The sequence below is a fragment of the Berghia stephanieae genome, chromosome 2, assembly GCF_034508935.2.
Source record: "Berghia stephanieae isolate SIO BIC M18660-M18661 chromosome 2, UCSD_Bste_1.3, whole genome shotgun sequence".
NCBI lineage: Eukaryota > Metazoa > Mollusca > Gastropoda > Nudibranchia > Aeolidiidae > Berghia > Berghia stephanieae.
Window position 1 is genome coordinate 100,827,281 of NC_088361.1, and position 17,636 is coordinate 100,844,916.

Here is a 17,636-nt window from a genome sequence, read left to right on the forward strand (position 1 = left end):
TGTATGTAAAGTGTTTATTTAGTAAGAGTAGCAAGCATAACGGACATAACCGCACCCTCTTATCTCATGCATTAAACCACAATGTCGTAACATGGTCAAAATGTTTTGCATTGTCTTGTCCATTTTCAAGGAAGTGAAGTCCTCTATGTCTTTGTCAACAATAAAATGTATACCTGAAATTAAAGCAGTTGAAATAAATCATAAAAGAACATTGTCAACTTTGTTTTCGATTTTCATTTCAGTGTGATCACAAATCGATAAGATATTCTTTAATTATTCAAATTTATTCTAGATGCTTAAGTTTATATAGTGCAATCTCCACTAAACGTGCTTAAAGCACTTTACAAGGGGTCCCTAGCTAACAGCAACACTTAACATGTAGGACGACATATGATGTCTGTTACCATTAGGCAAGATTACAATTTTTTATGAAAGTGGTGGAACTACTATTTCCAGTATTTGTACATAAACTTTGTAACAGTTCTGTGGAAAACTGGATGCTGTAAATACACAAAAGGGAAGAAAAAACAAACATGTGTGTGATCTGAATGTACAGAAATTCAGTGTCTTTGAATTCAATAAACAGTAAAAGTTAGGATTATAGAGCTGTTCTGTGCAACACGCTTTCAATAAACGTATGGCTCAGCCAGCAAAGTTTGTTGTATCTGTTTGTGAACACGGCTGTACGACAAGGTACACATACTGTGATGAAGCCACCTGATCTCAATGTAAGGGACGCATACTGTGATGAAGCCATCTGATCTCAATGTAAGGGACACATGATGAAGCCACCTGATCTCATTGTAAGGGACACAAACTGTGATGAAGCCATCTGACCTCAATGTAAGGGACGCATACTGTGATGAAGCCATCTGATCTCAATGTAAGGGACACAAACTGTAATGAAGCCACCTGATCTCAATGTAAGGGACACATACTGTGATGAAGCCATCTGATCTCAATGTAAGGGACACAAACTGTGATGAAGCCACCTGATCTCAATGTAAGGGACACAAACTGTAATGAAGCCATCTGATCTCAATGTAAGGGACACAAACTGTAATGAAGCCATCTGATCTCAATGTAAGGGACACAAACTGTAATGAAGCCATCTGATCTCAATGTTTGCGCATCCAGGTCTCGTAGAATGATGAAGTTATCCATGCCTTTTTGTTGACAAAATAGTGAATATTATTCATTGCTGAAACTCATGCCACAACACATGCAGGAGAGCATGAAAGATGTGGGTAAGAGGAAGAAAGGATGGGGAAGGCGCTTGACCAATGTCAGAGGTGGGACTCCCCACTCCCAGACCAATGTCAGAGGTGAGACTCCCCACCCCCAGACCAATGTCAGAGGTGAGACTCCCCACCCCCAGACCAATGTCAGAGGTGAGACTCCCCACCCCCAGACCAATGTCAGAGGTGAGACTCCCCACCCCCAGACTAATGTCAATGTCAATGCAATGACCTAAAAGTTTTGCAAGTAATGTATAACCCGTAATGAGAAATAGACGTATTACAATTTACCTGGATTTTACTAAAATTTGCCTCATCAGTAATTACTCTCGCCTAATGATTTTATTTTAATGTTATATTTTGTAGTTTTATACCCAAGCATGGTTTCTACTAACATACAGTTTCCTCAAACTCATTCGAATGGCCCAAATATTATCTTTATTATTCTTTGTTATCATATTCCATCCCTTCCTCTGACACATTTTTACCTCAAACTATGGTCATCCAGCGAACTTTAAATAATTCGTTAATTAAAGGGGTTTTTAAGAAATGTGCCTGGTGATTTCGACCACTGATGACTTATTGTGATATTGACAGCTACTTATGTTAGTATCGTGTGCATCTATCAACACGGAATGTGTGTGTGTGTAAGCAATAAAATACATACACAGACACATCTCTGGAAATTATTATCGCTTCGCCTTTAATGTCACACACCATGATTTGATATTAACGGTTGACTATGATGGTAAATGACACCATGATTTGATATTAACGGTTGGCTATGATGGTAAATGACACCATGATTTGATATTAACGGTTGGCTATGATGGTAAATGACACCATGATTTGATATTAACGGTTGACTATGATGGTAAATGACACCATGATTTGATATTAACGGTTGACTATGACGGTAAATGACACCATAATTTGATATTAACGGTTGGCGATGACGGTAAATGACACCATGATTTGATATTAACAATTGACTATGATGGTAAATGACACCATGATTTGATATTAACGGTTGACTATGATGGTAAATGACACCATGATTTGATATTTACGGTTGGCTATGATGATAAATGACACCATGATTTGATATTAACGGTTGGCTATGACAGTAAATGAACTGCAATACAACAACCCCCCCCCCCCCTAAACACATAAACACACACACACGCACAAATCTCTTGTAACATATCAATCAAGTAAATAATAATGGGGTTCTCTTAATTCATCCCCAAGCGGAAATCTGTATCAGTTTATTCCAAAGGAAGACTGGAATAACCCAGGAGTCAGCCATAGCACAGCGCCACAGTTTGAGCCAGGGAGAGGAGACTTGCCGAAGACCACATAACACGGTGGATATTCAACCTAGGTATCTTTCGGGTACGAAGCAAAGACCACACTGCCCCCCGCTCCCCATCAAATGTCATGAAAGGTGCGGTTTCCCCAACAGTTTTTTTTTTGCATGTCCCAAGGAGTTTGAGGAAACCGTGCTGGAGTTTATATACAGTTTAATTCCCTAAATAGGGAGGAAAAAGTATTATTATTTTCCAATATGGCAAGAAATGTTTTTTTAAAAACTGAAACATCTAATTCATCAAAACCTTTTGTGTCTTTGTTTTCCTGTAATCTGTATGATTCACATCGTTTCCGGTTACGGTCATCCATGCCTTTCTTCTTTTGCCTCAGGACTTTGTACTTCTCCACATAAACCCCATTCAATTTCTCTATCAGAGAATTAACCTTGTCAAATTGAAGTCTGCCTTTCATGTATCTGGAAAACAAAGGATGGTACAGGCAGGTATTTTGTCCTTTTTCGTTAAAAAATTTTGGATTGCAAAGTCATGAATTATGTTTCTCCTACTTCCAAGTAAACTAAAATGGTAAACCGCGCAGGAACAGGTATCAAATTCAATTTAAAAAATGTTTTAATTTTGTATTATGTTTTTCATAATATTCAGGATTGCATGAAGGTCGCCATGACCACACACTTAAACATACGATATAAATCAAAGACGCGTGACACTTGTTTTATTATGGTCTACAACACACACTTTTCAGTCTCATCCAAAGGGACATGCTCTTCAAAAAACAAGCATTTACATCATTATCTTATACAAAATGACTCGATGATGCTGATGATTGTGAACCTACAATAATGTCATTAATATTGCTCTCTTAAAAAGACATTTTATTTTATTTAGGTTGAATTCAAAAGAGGGCAAAAAAGTTTAAGCGTTCTAATGAGGTGACTTGCGTTCTGATCAACCAATAAAAATAATTCTGTCATGGATATATCATTCCAATTAAACAATGTTCGAATTACTCGCTTTGATTGTATATATATACTACAAAATGTTTATGTTAACTGATTTGCTCTTAGCAATTGAATTATACTCACTTTGGAATACTTTCATACTGATCAGTTGTTAAAAGTCTCAAGTATTCACAGTCTGTGAGGTAGGAGATGGTTGGTGGGGCATCAAGTTGCACATCTTTTTTTACTTCAATTTCTGCTGGTTTTGTTGATCTACAAATGTGGAGGAAGAAAAAAACTGAATAATCACAAAAATATTTCAACCCATGGCATCCCACGTTTAACTGCACAATCATATGCCAAAGTAACTTCAGGTTGATATGATTAAAATAAAAACCTCAAAACAGCTTAACCAAAACACAAGATAAACAAAAAACCGCATTTATTAGATGTTCTCATTTTTTTTCTTCTCTAATTGTAAGCAAACTCTTGCAAATCCAAATGCTTTAAGTCTACAAATTATGGCTAATCTGACAAGAAATGCTTTCAAGATCAGTGGGGGGTTTTTGTTTGTTTGTTTTTAAGGATTTTACGCGCTTGCAACACATTTAGGTTATATCAGCGCCAGTAAAATGGAAGAAAATGGGATAGTAAAAAGTTCTAGAATTACAATTAAAGCACCCAAGAAAAAGTAAGACATAGGGAAACTGGGAACAAATAGGGATCAGATGTAGATTCCAAGAACATACCACCAATGTACTTAGTTTGAGATCACCTATGCCTATACGTCTCATCCGGACACAAGCACAAAATCCAACAAAGAGGAATACACTCAAATGCTTACATTATACATTCAAAATAACAAATATAATAATACATAACAGAGAGATGATTTACAAGGAAAAAAATATCTCCCAAAACAATAACTATGCATTTGACTGTTTCCCTCCCAACTCGGACTCCAGCCAGGGCCAGGACAAAACCAAGTAATCTCATTCCAAGACAAAGACAGAAAGCATATTGGAAAACAGGTAAAAGAGGATAGAAGACACAGGATGTACCCCCCTGCCCACTATGGGAGGTCAGGAACCCCACCATTCAGTGGGGGTGAGATGGCCAAGCGCCCTTATACCCGAGAGACCAGAGTTTGAGCCTCGCTTTGGCACCTCAATTTTTCCTTGAGCAAGAAACTCAGCTTTAGATTATCTCGGACATTTGTTGAGATAGAAAAATAGATTCTATGGGAAAATAATTGCCCTTATGGTGAATGAAGGGAATGGAATTCATTATTTATAGCCGTCGAAAGGTTTTAAAAATAAAAGTGATTCTCATGACCTGAATGTCATACAATACACACATCTCAGATTGAACTATCAATGATGTCATACAATTAACTACACACATCTCAGATTGAACTATCAATGATGTCATACAATACACACATCTCAGATTGAACTATCAATGATGTCATACAATTAACTACACACATCTCAGATTGAACTATCAATGATGTCATACAATACACACATCTCAGATTGAACTATCAATGATGTCATACAATTAACTACACACATCTCAGATTGAACTATCAATGATGTCACACAATACACACATCTCAGATTGAACTATCAATGATGTCATACAATTAACTACACACATCTCAGATTGAACTATCAATGATGTCATACAAAACACACATCTCAGATTGAACTATCAATGATGTCATACAATACACACATCTCAGATTGAACTATCAATGATGTCATCCAATTAACTACTCACATCTCAGATTGAACTATCAATGATGTCATCCAATTAACTACACACATCTCAGATTGATGTCATCCAATTAACTACACACATCTCAGATTGAACTATCAATGATGTCATACAATACACACATCTCAGATTGAACTATCAATGATGTCATACAATACACACATCTCAGATTGAACTATCAATGATGTCATACAATTAACTACACACATCTCAGATTGAACTATCAATGATGTCATACAATACACACATCTCAGATTGAACTATCAATGATGTCATACAATACACACATCTCAGATTGAACTATCAATGATGTCATCCAATTAACTACACACATCTCAGATTGAACTATCAATGATGTCATACAATACACACATCTCAGATTGAACTATCAATGATGTCATACAATTAACTACACACATCTCAGATTGAACTATCAATGATGTCATACAATACACACATCTCAGATTGAACTATCAATGATGTCATACAATACACACATCGCAGATTGAACTATCAATGATGTCATACAATACACACATCTCAGATTGAACTATCAATGATGTCATCCAATTAACTACACACATCTCAGATTGAACTATCAATGATGTCATACAATACACACATCTCAGATTGAACTATCAATGATGTCATACAATTAACTACACACATCTCAGATTGAACTATCAATGATGTCATACAATACACACATCTCAGATTGAACTATCAATGATGTCATACAATACACACATCTCAGATTGAACTATCAATGATGTCATACAATACACACAATAAGGCTGACATTTGATATTTGGGAGGGGAAAAAATGTCAATAAGTTGTCTTAACGGTGTATACGGTATGGGCTTTTTCATGCAATAACTAAGCATTTTTAAAGAGATTATAAGTAGATATGATTATGAAAAAAGTTTATCGGAGTAACCTAACACACATATACTTGTGTGTGTGTGAAATGGATGGCACAGCCGTTTACTGCTTTCACTTTAGTTCGACAGGTAAATTTTGCCGGACGCTAGTTCATAACAGATGACGAGTCACGGCCTGTGCCGAAAGGGAGACTGAGCAATTTTTCCTATTTTGACGATTTTTTTCTCAAGTTCAAAGTGGCGTAGTAAAGATGCTATTAGATGTTGCATTAAGATATTTTAGAGTCATAACTAGTGATCTACATACTTTTATTTGATATAATTTTAGTAGATCATTTGGGATTAGATTTTATAGGAAATAACCATAAAAATGGGTCCGAAATTTTTATTACTTCAAACGATATAATCAAACATTACATAGTTATCTGAGTTTATACAAATAAATGAGAAATACTGCAATAATCATCAATATTCACAGAGTAGAAATATATAATCAAATTCGTTTTGTAATGAAGCATTGTTGTGATATAGGCTCACCTGTACAGCCATATCATTTTTTGACAGCAATTTAAAAAATGCGTAATCACCGAATTGTAGGGGTTTGTTGATCAAATGATCAAAACGAACTGGTTTTAGTAATGGCAATTGACAATTCTTACGAAAAGATATGTTATATGCATTCCTTTGACGTTTGTATAGATCTAAACTATAATAATAATAATAATAATAATAATAATAATAATAATAATAATAATAATAATAATAATAATAATAATAATAATAATAATAATAAAAAAAATAATAATAATAAATAATAATAATAATAATAATAATAATAATAATAATAATAATAATAATAATGACGATAATAATAATAATAATAATAATAATAACAATAAATAATAATAATAATAATAATAATAATAAATAATAATAATATAATAATAATAATAATAATAATAATAATAAATAATAATAATAATAATAATATAATAATAATAATAATAATAATAATAATAATAATAATAATAATAATAATAATAATAATAATAATAATAATAATAATAATAATAATAATAATAATAATAATAATAATAATAATAATAATAATAATAAATAATAACAATAATAATAACAATAATAATAACAATAATAATAATGATGATGATGATGATGATGATGATGATAATGATCATTTTCATGAAAATCATATAGTGGCTATCACCTAAACGCCTGCTAATTTTGGTAAACGCAATAATTTCTCTTTTAAATATCGTTCTAAATGCCCGTTTTTAAAAAAATGGAATTCGCCTTTATATGTCCACTCTGACAGAAAGGACATTTAAAAAAAAGAAAGAAAGAAAGAATAAAGAATTTTACTGAATCATTTGCGACCGAAGAATTGACTCATCACCTGTTTCCGAGAGTTTTATTTAACTTCCCAACGCCCCAAATTACTATCAATTCATTCAATATAATTTACTCCTCCCCACTCCACGCTCTCCGGCAATTTCCTTCCATGTCCCTCAAACGGCTTTCTTTCCATGAGCGTCCAATCAGCTTTTTACAATTGCCCATTTCCAATTGGCTGCTGAAAAAGGACAATTCTAATTTCAATTATCCACCAGTCGGTCATCAGCAAAGTCAAGAAAGCTCCTCCTACTCAAATCACACATACCCACGAATATGATAGGCCTTGTAGACCAGTCACTGGTCTTTGATGTTACACAACCATCCGCCAGCTTTGATCACATCGATTTTGATGATGTCACTCAATATCTATCTTCTCTCAACCCCGTTGACTGTACCACGAGTCAACATAAAAGAATATCGCGATGAGGTGCGAATCGTGAAGGTGGAATGACGTAGCTGTGTTAAAGTTATAGGTTCAAAGTTCAATTGTCAGAGAGAACTGATGAGAGGAGATTAAACTGAGGTGGTAAAATGAAAATTGTTTCGTGGTAAAACGTTGCATAAATTAGTTTTATGTACACCAACACACACACACACTCTCTCTCTCTCTCTCTCTCTCTCTCTCTCTCTCTCTCTCTCTCTCTCTCTCTCTCTCTCTCTCCAGTGCTGCAACAAAAAAAAAAAAGGACGCCTACCAGATAGCTAATACTATTTAAAATGGAAATTTGTTGAAAATGGTCTGCTTATTGAACAACCGAAGCATCGTGGATAACAGAAATGATCATTGTGAATCAGTTGAAACACGTGATATCGATGTAATACTAATACTAGTAATAATCATAAAATATCAGTGTATTTATCTTACTCTTGATCACCACTGTAATAATAATAATAGTAAAAAATAAATAATATCCATTTTTTGACAATAAAAAATCGTGATAAATGCATTGAAAAAGATGGGAGGGGGGGGGGGGGGGAGGATTAATGATCAGATAATCAAAGTGAACTGTTATTTTAAAATAAATTGACAATCATAGGTAAAGATAAGTTATAAGTATTCTTTTGAACTTTGTATAGACGTCTAGATCTTAACACATTTTATATATTAATACTTTTTATTAACATAAGTAAAACCTCACGATTATTGTAAGGAACAGCTGATTGTTACATTTCACAGAAACAGCTTCTAATTAACCAACGTTCTGTTTTCTTTTTTTCACTGGTGGAACTTCACTTGCTAATTCTGGAGCAGTTTGCATGAAATGTTTTTTGACCACATATCTCATTTGAGCCCTTTCACAGCTTATTCGGCAGAGTCCATTTGCATTGAGACAATGCTTGTTTTCAGTATGACCATTCATCTGAGTAAAGAAAAAAAATCATTAGTTATTATTGATATTGATGATGATGATGATGATGATGATGATGATGATGATGATGATAATGATAATAATAATAATAGTAATAATAATAATAATAATAATAATAATAATAATAATAATAATAATAATAATAATAATAATAATAATAATAATAATAATAATAATAATAATAATAATAATAATTGTAATTATAATAGTTATAATAATATTATTGATTGTTAGTAATAATACGATAGTGATCCCCCAAATGCCTGCTAATAATAATAATAACGTAATAATTTTCCTTTAAAATATAGTTCTAAATGCCCGTTATTCAAAATGGAATCCGCCTATATACCCACTCTGAAATATTTTTAGCAAAAATAAGATAGAGAAAGAAGTTTACTGTATCATTTGCGGCCAAAAAAAAAAGGATTTATCACCGGTCTGCAAGAGTCTTATTTGACACCTAGCCAACGCCCTAAATTACTTTCAATTCATTTCAAATTTACTCCACCTCTCCAGCAATTTCATCCCATGACCTCCAAACTGCTTTCTATCCATGGAGCGCCAACCAGATGTTTACAATTACCCATTTCCAATTGGCTGCTGAAAAAGGACAATTATAATTTCAATCGTCCACCAGTCGGTCATCGGCAAAGTCAAATAAGCCTCCCACTCAAATCACATATCTCCTCGAATGTTCGGCCTTGTAGCGCAGTCCACCGGGCTTTTGATGTTACACAATGATCCGCCACCTTTGATCACATCGCTTTTTGATGTTATAATATATCTATCTACCCTCTTTTCTCATGCCCATTGACTGTACCAACGGGCGATGTAGAAGAATATCGAGGGAAGGTGCGAATCGTGAAGACGGAATGGCAAATTGGTGTGAAAGTTATAGGTTTAAAGTTCAATTTTCACAGAGAAATCATGAGAACTTGACTGAACAAGCAATAAAAATCGTTCCATGCTAAAAATGTGCGTACACGAGTTTTACACACACACACACACACACACGCTCCCCCCCCCCCCCCCCCCCCCCCCCCCCCCCCCCCCCCCCCCTCTCTCTCTCTCTCTCTCTCTCTCTCTCTCTCTCTCTGTGAGTGTGTGTGTGTACTACTACTACTACTACTACTATTACTACTACTACTACTACTATTACTGCGCTATCATCATCATCATCATCATCATCATCATCATCATCACCACCATAAAACAACAATAACGTTATCATCACAATTGGACTCGTGTTCTTATGTCTCTGGAGTTTGCCTGAATACGGGACTATTTTGTTAGCCAACAAAGAATCAGACAAGATGTGTTTACACATTCATTGTGCAGAAACCGGTCATTACAAATCATTGAAATAAATGCTATATTAAAAGTAGATTATTACTCTTATATTTACTACCATGTGTTAGGGTACCAAAACTCAGATAACATCAATTTGAATTTTTTAAACAATTAAAAATATTTTTTAGGTTAATTTAAATAGAAAAATATACATTTTTCAAGAGAGAATAAAGTATACTCACCATTTCTTGATATCAATGAAAATAATTGTGTCTTAAAGATGAAAATGTGGCCGTTATATCCATATAAAATAGAAAAATATAGAAGAAGTGTATGGTCAGCAATTGCAGTGTAAAAATGTCGATTTTACGAAATCTGTCCTATAGCCTGACTGACAATGAAATCCAAGCGGTGCATTCTACCAGCAGGGATAAATATAGGCCAGTTTTTACGTTCTGGACATCTGTTATGACGTAACCACACGGTGGTCTCCCTGTCATCGACTGTGGGTCGTTCCCATTGGGGGTGAGGTGGTAGTAAACTAAAGTGAAAGATTTCTAGTGTAATAAATGGCTGTGATGGATGGATTGATTTATTTTTTAATAGATAGATATATATATAAATAGATAGATAGATACAGACAGAGGGAGAGAGATAGATAAAATACATAGATAGATAGACAGATAGAGAGAGGGATAGATAGATAGATTATAGATTAGATAGATAGATAGATAGATAGATAGATAGATAGATAGATAGATAGATAGATAGATAGATAGATAGATAGATAGATAGATAGATAGATAGATAGAATGGTGGATAAATAAATGGATAAATAGATAGATGTGCAGATAGCCGTATTAAAATACACGTTTCCGGATAGACGTATAGATAGTACACGTTTCCAGATAGACGTATAGATAGTACACGTTTCCAGATAGACGTATAGATAGTACACATTTCCAGATAGACGTATAGACAGTACACGTTTCCAGATAGACATATAGATAGTACACGTTTCCAGATAGACGTATAGATAGTACACGTTTCCAGATAGACGTATAGATAGTACATGTTTCCAGATAGACGTATAGATAGTACACATTTCCAGATAGACATATAGATAATACACATTTCCAGATAGACGTATAGATAGTACACATTTCCAGATAGACATATAGATAGTACACATTTCCAGATAGACATATAGATAGTACACATTTCCGGATAGACGTATAGATAGTACACGTTTCCAGATAGACGTACAGATAGTACACGTTTCCAGATAGACATATAGATAGGACACGTTTCCAGATAGACATATAGATAGTACACGTTTCCAGATAGACGTATAGATAGTACACATTTCCAGATAGACGTATAGATAGTACACATTTCCAGATAGACTTAGATAGTACACATTTCCAGATAGACATATAGATATACACATTTCCAGATAGACTATAGATAGTACACATTTCCAGATAGACTATAGATAGTACACATTTCCAGATAGACTATAGATAGTACACATTTCCAGATAGACTATAGATAGTACACGTTTCCAGATAGAGTATAGATAGTACACTTTCCAGATAGACTATAGATAGTACACGTTTCCAGATAGACATATAGATAGTAACACGTTTCCAGATAGACGTATAGATAGTACACTTTCCAGATAGACGTATAGATAGTACACTTTTCCAGATAGACGTATAGATAGTACACGTTTCCAGATAGACGTATAGATAGTACACATTTCCAGATAGACATATAGATAGTACACATTTCCAGATAGACGTATAGATAGTACACTTTCCAGATAGACGTATAGATAGTACACAATTCCAGATAGACATATAGATATACATTTCCAGATAGACGTATAGATGTACACATTTCCAGATAGACTATAGATAGTAACATTTCCAGATAGACATATAGATAGTACACATTTCCGATAGACGTATAGATAGTACACGTTTCCAGATAGACGTAAGATAGTACACGTTTCCAGATAGACATATAGTAGAAGTTCAGATAGACTATATAGTACATTTCCAGATAGATATAGATAGTACACATTTCCAATGATGTAGTAACTTGATAGATTAGTAACACATTTCCAGATAGACATATAGATATACACATTTCCAGATAGACGTATAGATAGTACACATTTCCAGATAGACATATAGATAGTACACATTCAGATAGAATATAGATAGTACACATTTCCGATAGACGTATAGATAGTACACGTTTCCAGATAGACGTAAGATAGTACCGTTTCCAGATAGACATATAGATAGTACACGTTTACACGTTCAGATAGACGTATAGATAGTACACATTTCCAGATAGACGTATAGATAGTACACATTTCCAGATAGACGTATAGATAGTACACGTTTCCAGATAGACGTATAGATAGTACACATTTCCAGATAGACATATAGATAGTACACATTTCCAGATAGACTATAGATAGTACACATTTCCAGATAGACGTATAGATAGTACAACATTTCCAGATAGACGATATATAGATAGTAACAAGTTCCAGATAGACGATATAGATAGTACACATTTCCAGATAGACTATAGATAGTACACTTTCCAGATAGAATATAGATAGTACACGTTTCCAGATAGACAATTTTCCATAGCATAGATAGTACACGTTTCCAGATAGACGTATAGATAGTACACGTTTCCAGATAGACATATAGATAGTACACGTTTCCAGATAGACATATAGATAGTACACATTTCCAGATTGACATATATATAGTACACGTTTCCAGAGATATAGATAGTACGTTAGTAGCTTTGATAGTACACATTTCCAGATAGACGTATAGATAGTACACATTTCCAGATAGACGTATAGATAGTACACATTCAGATAGACATATAGATAGTACACTTTCCAGATAGACGTATAGATGTATTCAAACTATAGATAGTCACATTCCAGATAGACTATAGATAGTACACTTTCCAGATAGATGTAACATTAGATATGTAGCATGTTTCCAGATAGACATATAGATAGTACACGTTTCCAGATAGACGTATAGATAGTACACTTTCCAGATAGACATTAGATAGTACACTTTCCAGATAGACTATAGATAGTACACGTTTCCAGATAGACTATAGATAGTAACATTTCCAGATGACATTTCTATAGACACGTTTTCCCGATTAGAATAGATGTCATTTTGATAAGTACATTAAGTAGTAGTTTGCAATAGACGTTAAATCTAAAATTCCAGAAGACATAAAATACCCGTTTCAATGGTAATCGTAGTAACATTTCTAGTAATGTCACAAAGGACACTTAATTACAATGAAGGATTAAATGTAATTTCAATATTATATAATTAATAGAATGTGATAGTCATTTCAGTGACTATGATGTACGTTCGATAGATTTTATATAGTTCCGTACAATCCTTTTATAACATCTGCTCGCTCTTAGAATAATAGTTTGCTAGTCACATTAAGTGATAGATTGATGATTAATTCTGAAATCAGAAAACCTCTATTGTAATGTGTAGTGAAAGTTTCAGTATCAACGGACCTTATATGAAGGATTAAGTATTTATTTTATATAATTAGATTTTACATTGGTTTTTTAGCGATCATCTGTTGGTTTCATTAGATAATGTGGTATCAGTCATTAACAGCACATCAATAGGTATTAAGGTTGTTTTCATCGAATTAACAGTGGCTACTGTCAAAAGATATCTTCAGTAATGGTAATACTTTTCACAGCTATAAAAGCATGCTCCTCCTTCCATCACTCATTATTTTAATTTTCCCTAATACAATGGATATGAAAAATATATAATTTTTACGCAGTTATTTCCCTTGTTTAATATAGCTGTAATAGGTAAAATCTAAGGCCTTAAACCGATACGTTATGATTGATTGCTAGAGTGGTTCTATATCAGATGTTTTTTCTATGGGTCTTAGCAACCTGTATGCAAATTTTCATGCTTTCAACCCGAATTTGCACGGTTTTTGCCTAATTCCCCCTACTATACAACCACCACATCATTATCACTACCACTACTACTAAAACCACCACCACCACATCATTATCACTACCACTACTACTACAACCACTACCACCACATCATCATCACTACCACTACTACTACAACTACCACCACCACATCATTATCACTACCACTACTACTAAAACCACCACCACCACATCATTATCACTACCACTACTACTACAACCACTACCACCACATCATCATCACTACCACTGCTACTACACCACCACCACCAAATCATTATCACTAGCACTACTACTACAACCACTACCACCACATCATCATCACTACCACTACTACTACAACCACTACTACCACATCATCATCACTACCACTACTACTACAACTACCACCACCACATCATCATCACTACCACTACTACTACAACCACTACTACCACATCATCATCACTACCACTACTACTACAACCACCACCACATCATCATCACTACCACTACTACAATCATCACACCACCACCACATCATTATCACTCTATAACTGTCAGGGGGTCCATTTGGACCCCAAAGCCTAAGATAGGAGGTTTCCAGTTTTTTATCTCTATGTCAGGGGGTCCGTTTGGACCCCAAAGCCAAAGATAGGAGGTTTCCAGTTTTTATCTCTATGTCAGGGGGTCCATTTGGACCCCAAAGCCTAAGATAGGAGGTTTCCAGTTTTTTATCTCTATGTTAGGAGGTCCACTTGGACCCCAAAGCCTAAGATAGGAGGTTTCCAGTTTCTTATCTCTATGTCAGGGGGTCCATTTGGACCCCAAAGCCTAAGATAGGAGGTTTCCAGTTTTTATCTCTACAACTGTCCCATAAACAGGGAATCTCAAATTCCAGGGCTGGTGTTTCGTGGTGAGTAAACTATGCACGTGAGAAATTCAAAATTTTTACACATTATAGAATGGGTCATTCTAGGAAAAGTCATGAAATTTCAGCTTCGTGGCTTAAAAAATGACAATTTTAGGGCGAAAAAACCTGGTGCATTTGGATCACTGCAAGAAAAAATAGGGTTAATTTAGAGCATGAAAAATACCCTGCAAATAGAACGAACAATTTGAAATGTCAAATACCTTGGTTGTGGTAATCTGGGGGGCAAATTAGATGAAGTATAAACCAGATGGTCCTTGAAACTCTCACACTGAACCCTGAGTTCCTTTGGGAAATAAAATAAAATGACAGTTTGTTAATATCACTTTTAAGATAAAGATCTGAACAAGTGTGTATGAAAGGTGCCAGACAAATCAAAAAGGAAAAATAAAAGAATAAAAAAACATCCCAAAAATTCAGTCTACATCGACTTGGGATCGAACCTCAAACCTTCTGAATACCGTTCAGACATGCTACCATTACACCACAGAGGCTCCCACTAGTTGGGACAATTGTAATACTTATATTCTTCACAAGGGCACACGTTTTACACTGTCAACCCTCGCTTGCATAAAAAAACACATATGTGGGCATCCCTGACACAAACAGTTGCATGGTGAAATTTTTGCTTTACATATTTTGGAAGTTCAATGTCTCCGTATCATTTTAATTTTTATTTGAAGCAAATCGGGTGATTTTTTATGAAGTTATGGTCATAGCCATATGCATGGGCGAGGGTGTGAAACCCGAATTTTGAGAAAATCATTTCCAAAATCAAGCATATATAGTTTAGGAGCATCAAGCATATATAGTATAGGAGCATCAAACATATATAGTATAGGAGCATCAAACATATATAGTATAGGAGCATCAAGCATATATAGTATAGGAGTCATGCATAATAGTATAGGAGCATCAAACATATTAGTATAGGAGCATCAAACATATATAGTATAGGAGCATCAAACATATTAGTATAGGAGCATCAAACATATATAGTATAGGAGCATCAAAACATATATAGTATAGGAGCATAAAGCATATATAGTATAGAAGCATCAAACATATATAGTATAGGAGCATCAAACATATTAGTATAGGAGCATCAAACATATGTATAGGAGCATCAAGCATATATAGTATAGGAGCATCAAGCATATATAGTATAGGAGCATCAAACATATATAGTATAGGAGCATCAAACATATATAGTACAGACCTGCCACTTCACGAAAAAGGAAATCAGTATGACATTGTAAAAAAATCAGTATCTGGGGGAAAAAATCAGTATGAGACGTAAAATTATCCAATGGTTGGGCTACTCACCTAATTCTGCACAATTTGACACTTGTCACTCAAACTAACCAAAGCGTCACAACCCCCCCCCCCCCCCCCCTTATTTTTCCCCAACACCCAAAATGGCACGCACAACGCCAATTTGGCAATCGGACTACTAACTTATTTAAAGATGGTGGCACTTGGTAACGAGTCAGAAGCCAGGGACTGCGGTGGTTTACCAGTACAGCTCGCTGTCGCTTCACAAAGGAAATGAAAACTTAATAACGCGCCGTCTGTGTTTTCTATCTGTGTGAGGGCAAAGTTCACGAGACTTGAAAATTTTAACGTGTAACGTAAAGCACAAAGTAAACGTAAAAGAGAGGGGTGGAGGGCTGTGGGCCCTTGGTCACTTGGTGAAATCGGTACGATCGGCAAGTAAATCGGGAAATCGGTAAATACGAAAAAAAGGTCTTGCAAATCGGTATGATACCGATTAATCAGTATGAACGGCAGGTCTGTATAGTATAGGAGCATCAAACATATAGTATAGGAGCATCAAACATATATGTTTTTGTTTTTAAGGGTTTTACGGCGCTTGCAACACATTTAGGTTATATCAGCGCCAGTAAAAAGCTAGAAAATGGGATAGTCGAAAGTTCTAGAATTACAATTAAAGCACCCAAGAGAGAGTAAGACAAAGGGGAATTGGGAACAAATAGGGATCAGATGTAGATTCCAAGAGCATACCATCAATGTACTTAGCTTGAGATCACCTATAAGTCTCATCCGGACACAAGCACAAAATCCAACAAGGAGGAATACACTCAAATGCTTACATCATCATCTAGTCAGCTGATCCTGCGTAGGACGTTGCTTCCCGAACTTTCTTGCGAAACAGATTACGGTTTTCCGCCAGTCAGCTTACATCATACATTAAAAATAAATATAATAATACATAACAGAGAGATGATTTACAAGGAAAACAATATCATCTCTCAAAACAATAACTATGCATTTGACTGTTTCCCTCCCAGCCAGGACTAGGGCCAGGGCCAGGACAAAACCAAGTAATCTCTCAAGACAAAGACAGAAAGCATGTTGGAAAACAGATATAAGGGGAAAGAAGACACAATATGTACCCCCCTGCCCACTTTGGGAGGGCAAACAT

The 17,636-nt window shown here is 34.9% G+C and overlaps 2 protein-coding genes across 4 annotated transcripts in view; one reads left to right on the forward strand and one right to left on the reverse strand.

Moving 5' to 3' along the window:
* The window catches only part of LOC144966101 (protein AAR2 homolog), a 417,529-nt gene that overhangs the window by 69,162 nt on the left and 330,731 nt on the right, over nucleotides 1-17,636 (forward strand). The gene's annotated exons all lie outside the window — the stretch shown is intronic.
* Nucleotides 1-17,636, reverse strand: part of LOC144966103 (SKA complex subunit 1-like) — a 26,140-nt gene continuing 8,504 nt past the window's right edge. For all 3 annotated transcript variants that reach the window (XM_078902184.1, XM_078902185.1, XM_078902186.1), the window contains exons 3-6: nucleotides 15,394-15,476; nucleotides 3,652-3,780; nucleotides 2,855-3,024; nucleotides 1-173 (exon numbers count right to left, since the gene is read on the reverse strand). In XM_078902184.1, the coding sequence (XP_078758310.1) occupies nucleotides 19-173; nucleotides 2,855-3,024; nucleotides 3,652-3,780; nucleotides 15,394-15,476 (537 nt within the window). In that variant the 3' untranslated portion in view covers nucleotides 1-18. The remainder of the gene's footprint in view (nucleotides 174-2,854; nucleotides 3,025-3,651; nucleotides 3,781-15,393; nucleotides 15,477-17,636) is intronic.